At 47.7% G+C, this 12980-nt stretch overlaps 1 protein-coding gene across 2 annotated transcripts in view; it reads right to left on the bottom strand.

The window, feature by feature from the left end:
• Positions 1–12980, bottom strand: part of FRMD4B (FERM domain containing 4B) — an 84214-nt gene that overhangs the window by 35658 nt on the left and 35576 nt on the right. For both annotated transcript variants that reach the window (XM_086470004.1, XM_086470003.1), the window contains exons 6-7: positions 7293–7349; positions 6284–6306 (exon numbers count right to left, since the gene is read on the bottom strand). In XM_086470004.1, coding sequence (XP_086326130.1) covers positions 6284–6306; positions 7293–7349 — 80 coding nt within the window. The remainder of the gene's footprint in view (positions 1–6283; positions 6307–7292; positions 7350–12980) is intronic.

Raw genomic sequence — 12980 nt, 5'->3', positions numbered from 1 at the left:
GCCATATGTAAGTAGCAAATCCCATGAGATCAGATTATTAAATTACTGAAAACATCCTTTTTTTCCCCTCCTCATCTAATCCTTTTTGCTCATTTCACCCACTGTGCTTCCACCTAATTCAGCTGCTACTCAATAAGAATACTATATGAATTCCTTGAGAGCCCTTACAGAACTGCTTTAAAATAGGAAATTGTAAAAAACCATTAAAATGACATCATTGCAGAGACTATGTACGCTTTGGTCTGCCCTGAACTGTATGAATCTAAAAGTAGCACCGGTAGAAAAACGAAGCCTCTTGCTGTTAAAAGTCTAGCAGAAAATTAAGGTCTTAACTACGTATTTTTTTGCAATTGCACCGGGTTTACACAGTGAATTTCCATTTTTATTGAAAAATAAGACACTAGGAAAGAGCAACATTTTCATCTTAGAACCGCTGCCTAAGTGCTCAGGGAGATGGAGTTCAGAGGCTCTCTGCCCAGTTCCCCTCCACGTGCTGCCTTCCCTCAGCTACCCGTTCCTCATGGTACGCTGGGGTGTTGGACCCCAAGAAACAAACTGCAGTTAACTCATCAAGAAAAACAAGACTTGCACACTGCTAGAGAAAAATTCCTGGGTTTCAACCAGCTTTTCTTTGAAAAGGGCATAAAATTCAATTAAGCAGTGAGCTCTTTGGGAGAGTGTGCATCTGATACCTGTCAAGCAGGGGAATCATTATCATTGTATGAAATATAGATATTAAACATGACTTCCCCTAAACTTGCTTATTCACTACCTTGGTTCATTAGATGTTCCAAAATAAAGCGAAATAAATAATCAACCCCCTCAGCAAACAGATTCTCAGTTAATAAATCTTTGCTCGTCTTGTTTCAAATTAGCTCTTCATTGCAAAAGAGCGAGCTCAGGAAAGCACGCAGCCGGGTTGGACTGAGACAGAGTTAATGGTTCACGAGCAAGAGCCCAGCAAGGTATTTAAAGAAAAAGTGTGCAGAGTTGCAGCTGAAAGGTAAAACACACAATGACTCACTGGGCAAACAAGCAGCCGTGGAGCACAAGGAGCACAAACCCAGCGCCAGAGCTGCGCACTGATTTCCAGCGAGGCAGACACAGCCCACGGGGAGCGGTGGGTCAGGCTAGAGAAAGCCTCTGCAAAAATCAGTGCGTGGCCATTTAAAAAGTGCACTCGCATGGAAAAGAAAATAAAAAGTTAAACCACAGCGCTGCCTACGACAGGCGCCAGATACATGCCCCGAGAGCCAATCCTATGGTGTCCCGTCACCTCGTGTGTCACCCACTGACACACACGGAAGGAAATCCTCGGGGGCTGAAAGAGGCATCCAGGCTGCGCTCAGGTCTTTGGCCTCCACTTGAGACCAGAGTGGATGTCCCCTTGTACCTCATCCCCGATCCCAAAGGCCCTGGAAAAGAGGTTCCAGTGAACGGTTCACAGCAGGTCCCCTTCCCCAACAGGGCAGCCTAAGAGGAGCAGGTCTGTGGAGCAAAAGGGGTTGTGCTGGGGACCCGACACCCAGGCTGCACCCATTTCTGGGCTTGCTTTAGGCCAGCTTTAGCCTGGCCCCACAGCCTGAGCACCCAGTAGTGGCTGGCACCCATGAGGTGGGGTCCATTCATGCCACACAGATCCACCTTGAGCCCTCTGAGACCGCTCCAGGATGCAAACCTCAGAGAGGTAAGTGGGAACAACTGGGAGATTTGGTTCCAATTTGTGTTTCTGCTCCAACCTCAGTCCTGGATGTGGCCACACCTGGAGTTGTGGTCATATGAACTTGATGAGATTTCCAAAAACAGGCTGGACAGGCTGCCTCCAACAAATCTCAGGTGTGTCCTGTTTCTGAAGCTACCTTAATCACGGGGTAAGCCCTACAGGGAACAGCTGCTTTGCTATCAGACAATTATTAACTTCTTCCAAGCAGCTATTTGCTAGCACTGCCCACACTATTGTTTCCACATTCTTTTCTACCAGGAGATTTTCTGATTTGTCTGGCAAAACAGTAATCTTCCCAAGCAAACGCTACCCAAAAGGCTAATAGTGAGCACTCACTCTTAATCAGGAGCAAATTGTTCATACCAGTTTTCTGCAAGTACACCAAGCACTTCATTTTTTCCTCAGTAGTTTGTAAATTTGGGAGTTTCTGAACCAATTACTCCATAGCCCCAGCTTGCAGGGCTATCTTTCACACAAACCTTTTCCTTTTACAAACTGTGTTTATCACCCATGTAATGATAAACCCCGGTGCCTCGCACATGTCAGCTATCAGGAATTCATTATTTTGTCTGTGTTATGTTATACCAGTCGGGAGTTATCTTTGCAGCCCACAGGCCAGAATCAAAATCGAATGTGTCAGCTATTTAAAGAAAATGGAAGCCCTCCTCCAGCAATTTAATTAAATTTCAGGGAGCACGGCCGGGTTTCAGTCCAGGAAACATTACTGGGGAAAATACGATCCAAGATTATCAATCAGAAAATAAACTTTTTTAAAAGTTACTTTCCTTATATAGTCCCTGTAGCTAATCTGATTTTAATAAACATTTTTCTAATGCTAGAAGGACAGCATTTAGGCAGTTATAAACTGCCTCTTTCATCAAACCACAAAGAAAAATAATACTACATACTACTGTACTGCATTTTTGAGGGCAGATGCTTAGCCTATACACTAAATACAGCTAAATCTTTATTTCCCTAAGAGGCAAGACTTTGTATGTTGCATATTTACATGATGAATAATTACCAGACTGATCTACTATTTCGCTTGCCTGCCAAGACAATAGCTTTCTTTGAAATTTAAATAAAATCCCTAAAATTAGTAGAATATGGACTTCCCCCCCCCCCCCCCCGCAACTGAATCATGCCAGTGGCTGCAACCTGAATCAAATTCTCTTTTTAAAACCCTTGCATAGAGTTTAAAAAGTTAAAGATTTTGTAAAACCAAGCTTACAGCTTTTTCTGTTGCATCTGCAAACATGACAGTGGAGGAGTGCAATTAACTAATGCAGAGTTTCGAAACTGCTATTGATGACTAATGCTTTTCTTTGGGTTCTTACTACAGCAGCTGGAGAAAAACCAATAGGAATCCAGTTTAAACAGCAAAGCAGTCAACTGGAAGCCATAGATGAGTCGTGAAAAGTGAACACAAGCCGAGCGTTACAAGCCTGCTCTTGGACAAAAGCTGCCCAGTCGTGGCACAGGAAGGCAGAGAGCCAGGGATCTGCAGCACCTCCGACTTGCTGGGAACATCAGAGCTGCAGGGCTCTCGGGAGGAACCGCTTTGCCCGTGGCAGCCCCGACACTGTCCCAACGTAAGGGGGAAGAGAACAGCTCACTGAGCATGCGGCACGCTCTTCATCACACACAGGGGGCCATTATCTTGGCTGGGGTCACCAGTTCAGTAAACAGGAACAGGAACTGGGTATGCGGTGAGCTACACCGATTGTGGTCCGCTGTCATCTTCGTTAATCATTCCTCCTGCGGCCTGCAGTCATTTTAGCCTGCCCGTGAGAAACCAGAGCTGTCTGAAACAGGCACACATGCAATGAACATGCCGCGGGTACAATTCTGGAGCATATACTTAGGTTTTCTCAAGATGTCTTAAACCCAGGGTCCTCTCAAAGTGGGACTTGGGTGGTTTATCTTGCATAAAGCCTCACTCTGAACGATAAGGCGCATACCCTTGTCCTAATCACTCAGCCCAGGACCCCAGGGCCCTATTGCAAGCCACCTGCAAGGGCCAGACCCCAAACACGCTGATACTCTCACGCTGTAAGTACTACCAGATTGCAAAGTCCCTTTAGAGTGGCTTCTGCGGTGGAGAAATCAAAGAGTTTTTACTTTCTCCAAGTGCCCGCACGTCAGGTTTGCTCACTGAAAATAAACAGATTTCAAAAGAATGTGCTCACCCACTCAGCACGGGGTTAGGGAGGGTGTTTCTCCGGAGATTGCTACGCTCTGCCATCAAGACGTTATCTGAGAATTTGAGCAACGGACTGGGAAAAGGGTTACTGCAGGAGTTGGAAGCGTTCGGACCCTGGTACTGATCTGCCTGTTCCCAGCTGAAGTCAGTGGGAATGCCGCACAGTGACCCCACTGCAGGATGTGTCCACGTGGAAAAGCTCCCTATAGGATGTGTGAAAAATCAGCCAGGCAGAGATCACCAGCATTGTCTGGACTGGCCCATTTTTCACTTCCAGAAAGCTAATCTCCAGGACTTCAGGCGATTCCTGTATTTACCCGTGTTCGTTCAGCACTAATCCTATATAGAAAAAAAGTTAACCCGTGGGTTCTCACGTACACACAAATGGTGCAAGAGCCACATTCCAGAAAGTGATTCAAAGCGGAGTTGCCAAATGACAGCAAACAGCGAACACACCGAACCCAGGACGCTGCAAACGGAGGCAGCCGCACTGCACGAGCGGCACCGCTGCAAGGACGTGTTCTTTGTACCACGGGCAAGTTTGGCAGGGGAGACCCGTCCCGCGGTATCTTTGTTAGATACGCCGGTAATTAAGCCAGTGCTTTATCGGTGGTGGTCCGAACGACCACTTGTGATATGTAAAATGAAATTCCTTCACTTCTGGTGTGCTCACTGGGGCTGGGACAGCTGGCCCTGCTCATTTGCTGTGGAGGCACAACATATGTTTTGTTTAACAGAGGAAGCAATTGCTGCAGCTATTCTCATGCAACTGTTACAGGAAGAGCTGCATTTGGAAATCACTCCTGCAGCAGAGTATTCTTCCCTCCAATTTTTCTTTAAATACTTTTGAAGGTAATCACGGGCAATCCTCTCCCTGCAATGTGTCCATGTGCATGGAAAATACCCACGGATGCAGTTCTTGGGCGCGTGAAGCAATACTTACAAACCTATTTACGGCAAATGATAAGGAGCCAGTGGTAAGGTTAAACCACATAAGCAAGGTTTTCACCACAAAAGTAATTTTTAACCTTAACCCTCTTTTCTTAAGAATTGGGAGCATGTGCCACCAGTTGCTACAGCTCAACAAGTTACTTCTCGTCAAGGGAATGGCAGTTCTCTGGTTATCTGTGCCTAAACTCAGTTTAAGCTTAGGGTATCCTAGGGTATCCCTGTGAGATCAAGCAAGATGAGCAGTCTTTCTAGAGAAAAACGCAGCACACTGCAGCAATAAGCAATACACCGTGGGTCACAAAGCAGGTCTACAGCATGAACAGGAACAGAAATTGTCTGTACAGTTGACCTTAAGTCACAAGGGCATCTTTTCCTCCCTGCAGGCATAAAAGCATGCCACAAAAAGAAGGAGGTTGTGATGGACTTCACAGAGAGGGTCCTTCAGTGGAGAAGGGACTTGCATTTGGAGAAGAAGGGGTCTTGGGCAGCAGCACCGGCACTTACTTGACAACTGCACACTGAAGGAAAAGCAGAGTATGTCCCTGCTGCAGGCTTTGGCAGCCAGACACGACTTGCTCCCTGCGTTTGAGCAGGTAACTCTTCGCTGAGCATTTTCAAAGCATAGCTCTTGAAAGCTGTTGTAGCTAAAGTGTAAACACACCTCTCTTCCTATAGGGAAACTCAGCAAGTAGTAAAATATTAACGTGACCAAAGCCAACCTTCTGAATTTCTATTTGCTTAGTGAGCTGTTCCTAACTGAAGGTCTTTTCCTGGGCTCTAGCAGGTCCGAGTGTGACCCCACCTCCTCCCCGCAGCCAGTTTTCATAACGAGCACACGGTAAAAAGCGATCTCCAAGGGCAAGCCCAGCCTGATGATGCAGCTTTAGACAGCTAAAGCCACGAACTGGGTCGCTCACCAGCTACAAAGCAAATGTCAGGTCAAGTGTGGGAAGGGAGAGGCCCCACGGGGCAGCTGCAGAAGAAAGCGGCCCATTGATCTGCGGCGCAGGCAGCTGACGGGCTCCGCGTCTTGCTGCACGTGCTGCCGCTGCACGAGCGGGGTTGCAGGCAAGGTCGCCCAGAGGGACCCAAGCCACAGTGCCAAGCGTGGGGTTTCTGGTGGGAAAGGACGGGAGCTTTCTCCCCGTCCCACTTCAGCACCCCCGTTCGGGGAGGGGAGCAGAGCAGGACGGCCTGAAAAGCTCATTTGACTCAGGGCCTGCTCACAAAAGGCATTACTCACCCTGCAGACTCAGATTTTATCCAGCCCAGCAGCGCATTTCACTGTCTTCAGCCACTGCTTGCGGCTGGACTTCACCCCCGTTTTTGATTGTTTGCAATACAATGCCAACACAGAAAAACACATCCATCAAGCACACCAGTATTAGAAAGGAAAATGTTATTACCTGGAATAGTCCCCTTTAGCTTCCTACAATTGAAAAACAGTGACAGAATTAAAACATGATCTCTTCAAAAGTCCTCAATTTTCCCAGCATTGTTCACTTCCCCACTCCCACAGCTCTGCGGCCAGATCCTGACCCCAGTAACACTCAGTGCAAAGCCTGGAGGCTGCCTGCATGTATTCAAGAACACAACTTGGCCCTTTACACTTCCAGCTGTAGATAATCCACCTATACCATAAATCAAATCGCTCCCAAAATGGGGATGGATTTCACACTGCAAATCAAATGTCACTTTTACTGCAGGAGAAGTGAAATACAACTCTCTCTCCGGCCGACCACATCCAGCTAAAGGTCAGCTTTACAGGTAGGTCAGCACTTTAGAGGAACTGCGCTCACTCGAGATGAAAACAACAGTTCAGGCAGATCAAGCCACTGCAGCTTGGCTGTGGCACTTTGTCACTGAGAATGCAATGGGGAAAAAAAACCCAACATTTTAAAGGTTGCATTTTCTTTCATACAAAGCGGTAAATAGCCAGAGTTTGAGTACAACAAAACTTGATTAAGGAGAGGAAAAACTGACATATTTCAACATAACAGAGTATCAAAAACATATGCTCCAAAATAAAGATTCACAGACATAATACAGCAAATTTAGCTCCAGTATTACACTTTTTTCTTCCCAGATCTCCCGAACATATTTAAATTAGAGTAAGTGATAAATTGCATGGAAACTTGTCCAAATAAATGTCTTCCCTTGATGAGTTTTTCCTCTTTCAATTTAAAAATTCCTGAAATAAATGCTTCTCTCTTATCTATAAGGAAAAACAGCTCCCAACTTTTTTAGCTCCCCCCACCCCCCAGCTGCAGAGACTATAAACAACGCTGCAAGGTTTTGTCTTGATACAGAGGGGAAAAAGAAAAACCCCAAAAGGCAGAACGCAGCTGAGCTTAACCAAGTCCGAGTTACCGCTACCAGAAACCCGACCAAACCGCAGGAGGAAGAGGCACTTACCTGCAAAATCAGGGCTGCCAACTTGAAGACGGTCTCACTTTCCACTTCAATCTGCCCCTGTGCAGGGAAAGAGCAGGACATGAACCGGCCGCTCCCCGCCCCGCAGCGCCGGCCCCGCACCGCCCCGCACCGGGAGGGGCGGCTCTCGGTGCCAGCCCGGCGCTCCAGCACAGCCCGTCCCCTCCCCGCGTCGGTGAGGACGCCCCCACAGACCGTGGCAGAGCCTCTCCTCCTCCCCGCAACCCCTTTCTCTCGCCCTCGCGTGTTTTCCTTGCAAATCTGTCTTTTAGCGCATTTTACCGGACGCTGCTTTGCGGGTTTTGCATCAGCCTCCCCCGGGGCCCTCTGATCCCGCACTGAAGCGCAGGGAAACCCCGCCGTGAAGCAAGGAGGCAGGGTTGAACGAGAGGTAGTTTTATGGCTTGAAGCACACCACCTCCCTCAGGGCAGGGACTTTGGTCTTGGTTGGGATGGTGGTACCCACACCCCTGATGCTTGATAAGCAATACTTATTAATCACGAGAATAGTACAAACGAAGCTTCCTTCGCCCCACGCAGTCTGGATCTTACAGCCTCCACTTGCTGGAGCTGTAGTGCAACGTTCAGAAAAGCTGCACAGACCCCCACGGTGGAAAGCCGTGCCTTGACCCCACTCCAAACCCAGTCCTGTCCTGACAGCGCTATGCACCCGGAGACTTCAGAGGTATGCAGCTGATAAACGCCGAACGCAAGGAACCTTTTTTTTTTCCCCTGGTTGCAAGCTTAAGTGCAATCTTTCAAAGTTAGTTTCTTGCAAGCAAAAATCCTGGTCTTGTTTCTATACTGGGACCAGAATAACACTGGAAGAGTAAAGGAGATTGCACTTACAGTTGGACCCTTGTGTTGTCAAAGCTACCCCTTGCACCTACTGCGTCCTGCAAACTGGGTATAAAGGACAAAACTGAGGCCATGAACCCAGAGGTTTTTGTCCTTATCGACCTTCTGCAAGTGAAGGTAGTGCACCCAATGCCTGTCTCCTGCCACAGAGATCCCAGCACATCCTCTGCTCCCAGGATCTGTGGCTGAGTGAGAGGACAAAGCAGACCGAAAGCTGAAAGAGTGCCAAAACCAGGGTAGCAGGAAGATCTACAGAATTACATACAGATACAGAGAAATGACATCTTGAAATATATAGGGCACATCTGGAGCTGAGCTAATTTACCACAGCTGCAGGTCTGGCCCACAGAGACTAAATTCAAAAGCGAACAAACAAATAATTCAATTTTCATGGAAAGGAAGTTTTTTTGCCAGCTTCGTCAATAAAACATTCCAGCAGCAGCAGCAGCGCTCCCCCAGGCTGCTCCACAACAACAGACCAAGAGGAATTTCCCCTTCTCAACAGGTGTGGCAACAGCTATGCAGAAGTAGCCTCCAAAGCATTCCCAGACATATTTTATTAGAAGAAGAGGAGGGGCACATCACAAGTTAGGAGGAAAAAAAAACCACCACGCTTCAAGTTCATCCTTCCTTCAGATCTCTTTCATGTTGATGCTTAAGAGAAAAAGCAAGGATTGCAGCCCAGGAACTCTTCACGTAGGTGCAATTTTAAGTCACTTTGTTACTTCCAGGTCTGTATTGGGTTAGTCTTTGTCATGCACATCTGAGCTGCCTTTTTTTAAGCTTAAATTGCGTCTGCTCCAACAGCCTCTGAGGCCAACTGTGGCTGTGGGAGGATTACAGGAGACCAGGTCACCCCAGCACCGTGCTCTCCTGCACCAGCAGGCAGGGAACCCAGACATGAGAAAACGCCATCGCAGGGAACCTCTGCTCAGCAGGAAAGACGGGCTCTAGTTCAGCAAAGCCGTCCCTAGACCACAAAATCAGGGAAAACAGAGCCAGAAGGGACCTTAAAAGCTCATCATCAAGACCATCTCCCTGCCCCGAGGCAGAATCAGCTACATGCAGCTCATCACCTTTCAAGCATACAAGAAACTCATCGAGATTTAACTACCCAAATGCAATCCTGACATCAAAGGCCCTCTTCTCTTTGTTGCTGGCTCCAAGAAAAACTCTGCAGCGCTCGGTGAGCTACTGCAGCAGGGAGTCTCTGCTGACCCATAGCAATAGCTGCTGCTGGTGTTACAGGGCTGTTTGGGACTTAATAACTGAACACCTCTTCACTTTTCATCTTCAAAGCACCTCACAACTATTAACTAATTAGCAATAGTAATTACGAGGCTGCTCTGCCCTGTTTATTTACTTGGTCCTAAATACGAGCATTAAGAAGCTCTGGTCACTTTACTAGGCTGCCGTGGCATTGCCACAAACACTAAAAGTGATCCCACAAACCACTTCATTTGGGGTTTTAGGAAAGCAAACAGGCTGAAGGGGGACTGCCTTCCTCAGGTGACGGAGTTTCAGTCTTGGCTTTCATAGCGAGGGTTTTACTGTGCCGATGTCCTCCGTTTTGAAAACTTAAAAGCTGTATTGAGGAGTGAACAGGTAAGAAGGTCCTCCCTAACCTGACCTCTCTCAACACTGAAGGTGTCTTGACCAGAGTAGAGGGGACAAACAGGACATCCCAGGCACTGGGCTGCCACCACGGCTCTCCAGCTGTTGCAAACCTCAGAACAGGGTGGACCAGCCGTAACTATTATCATGTATCACCATACAGTGGCAGGAGGCTGGGGCCACTCCGAGGGAGTGCACCAAAACCAAAAAAACCCACAACCCAAAGAGCACTCAGGAGAGCCCCTACCCTTTAAATGGGCTAAAAATCAAAGAGGAGAGATGCAGGAGGTGAAGGGACTGCCCTGAGGTCACGCAGTAGCTAAGTAGCAGAGCGAGGATTTGAAGCAAGGAATCCCAAAGCCCGGCTCAGCCTTTATCTAACAGACTAATGCTCTACAAGTGACAGTTTCTTGGACAATTCCCTCTGAGCCTGGAATTATTTTCCATTATAACATAACATTATTCGCCATCTGGTTCCCCAATTGGCCATTGCTATAACGCAATCCCGGCCTGGGCTGTGAAGGAGTTTGGACAGCCCTTGGCTTGACACAAATTCATACAGCGATACATGGCACTCAGACAGGGGTGCAGGACCGCAGCTCTTCCCACCCAGGCAATATTTGCATTTTGTAACCATCTTTCTGCCCCCAAGGCTGGCAGATGGGGGTCTCTGGTCTAGCATCGCTTTTAACAGCAAGGTCAAACTTCAAAAATCGATGGGGAAAATGGGTGTGAGAAGACTCATTGCTCACGCCTGCAATCGCCTGGGTAATTGAAGCAGAAACTTCGGTGAGCACGTGGGGGGCCCTGGGAGCCAGGGCAGTGAGTGCTCTCATGGCCACGTGTTGAAGATGAAGATGGAAGTTTTTCCTGCATTTATCTCAAGTGGGAAGAAGGTCACTAGTGTGAGGTTAAGTAGATGGATGTAATTCAGATAATGGAATCTGAGTCTTCTACATTTTAGATGTAAATAAGTTTAAACAGACTAGCTGGTGCAGCCCCGGGGAGGGGATGAAACAGGTATTTTTCAATGAGAGTTTGCACAGGGACCAATCATTTTAACCAGCGAGACACATTCAGCCCCTTGTGTAGCTCTCCAAAAGGCCACTGGCTTATCTAAACACTCCACTTGGTCCAGCGGATTCAGGTGGTGGCTTTTGTCCTACTGACCAACAGTAGAATAATAAAAGGCTGTAGCAGATGCCCAAACCAGGTGGCAATTACCGTAGAGCAGGAATAGGTCACTACCTCAGCAGTTAGTAAAGACCAACTCCTGCCTTCAGTGCCCATGGGCAGAATTTAGCCCCCGATTCAGAGGGGAGCTCAAGTCTTTTGCTGCACGGACACAGACTTATGAGCGTGATAAAAATCACAAGCTCGGTCATGAATAGAGCAGTGAACCCTCATTAGACACAGCAACAACACTAGAGTTTACTGTCATAGAGACACAAGTCTGAAACCCTGACGAAAACACAGATCGAGAATGAAGATAGTCAGATGAGTATTAACTGTACTAAGCAAATCTTTAGACTGTAAACTCAGATTAAAGCAGATTAAAAAAAATAAGCAACACAGGAACTGCCGCGTTTAACTCTTTAGAGCCAGAACACGAAACGAAAACTGATAGTTTCTTCAAAGCACATGTAACCTCCAGAGGTTGAAGACTGACAGCAAAAACATTTCACCTGAAGATTTGAGAACTGAGATACCAACACACCTCTTCCCTCAAGCCAACCCGTTTAAAAATTTATATTAACCAAAGACGCCCCCAAATACACACACTATGATTGAATAGCTGCAAGACAGCCACAATATTGAATATAATTACCCGTGATTACTGAAAGGTGATTAAAAAAAGCTGAGAGAAAGAAGGGTGCAATTAGACAGAGGGAAAGAAAGGACCTAAACATCTACAACGAGGTGTTCAAACCAAGGGCGGCAATTAGTTGGGTGTGGACCCAGCACAAGTGAACAAAGCGATGCCACCACCCCGTCCCCTTACCTAGCACCACTGTGACTTCCCACAAGTGATCCAGTATCCTGCTGTGTCCTTGGCAGCCTCTGGGTTTTCGGCACAGCTTTTCGTCACTGAAGGCTGCTTTGAGAGCAGAGGCTGCACAAGGCGGCCTGAGCTCCCGGGACGGGCTGGGGAGGGGTTGTTGGCCACGACCTGTAACACGGCACAAGCCGAGCAGCGCGGGAGGAACTAGGTCAGGCAAATCCAGCAACTCGCTCCGTCAGTGTGGCTGTGCTGGTAATTACACCAAGGAGACAAACAATGGCAGCAGACCAATAACCCTCCAACTTTAAAGCACCTTGTCCTGATTACTGGCATTCACACCTACATCTCAATCCCGGGGGTGTCACCTGCTGTTCACACTGCCCTGTCACGCACCGGATGCCCCATCCCAAATCCCTTCTGCATCAGAAGCTCCAAACTTTGCTGAGCATCTCAACTGGGACCAATTTCCCAACAACAGGAATGCTGGGCTGAGAAAAAGCACAGCAAAGCTCAGGTCCACCTCCAGCCCATTAGAGGGGGAAAGTAAAGCACTAAACCAGCAGGAGATGCAGAATACAGGCCCTTATCGGTGCAAATTAAAGGCTGGTCCTTCTGATCCTCCTCAAAATGGCACTTCAGATTTGCGCTTGTGCTGCACTTAGCCCATGGGGGAAGGCAGCCTGGATGGCTCAGGAGGTCTCACAGCTGCTTCAAGCATTTAGATGGTCCATGATACCTCTCACTTCATCCACTAAGCCCCACAGCCCTTCCTACCCACACAAAAGCATGACCTGAGACTGAACACAGCTCAGTGCACACGCAGCAGCCACCATGGCTTTCTCTTGGTAGGACCTGCTGCTTCTCACCTCTTCAGCTCAGGCCAACCCAGCCAAGAAAAAAGCTGGTAGTGCCTCGTGGTGAGCAAAAGCTTCAAGTTTCTTTGCTACACCCTTTATTTTGCTGTCTCTGCCAGCCTCTCTCATCTATCTCCCTTGCTTGCGTTTCATGCTTCAGCCAACACTTAGATGAACCTCCAAGGACAGCAGGAGCTACTCTAAGACTTGTCTGCACAGTTCAGTGCAACGGGAGCACATTTAGTTCTGCCTTTTTTTTTTTTTTTGCGCATTTGTATAAGAGTAAAAGCAGAGAATGAAGAAAGGCCATAAAGACTTCCCTGTTTGCAAGGGAAGACTTAA

The sequence above is a fragment of the Leptosomus discolor genome, chromosome 9 (genome assembly GCF_034619465.1).
Source record: "Leptosomus discolor isolate bLepDis1 chromosome 9, bLepDis1.hap2, whole genome shotgun sequence".
NCBI lineage: Eukaryota > Metazoa > Chordata > Aves > Leptosomiformes > Leptosomidae > Leptosomus > Leptosomus discolor.
Note: the sequence above shows the minus strand (reverse complement) of the source record. Positions and strands in the feature narration are given on the sequence as shown.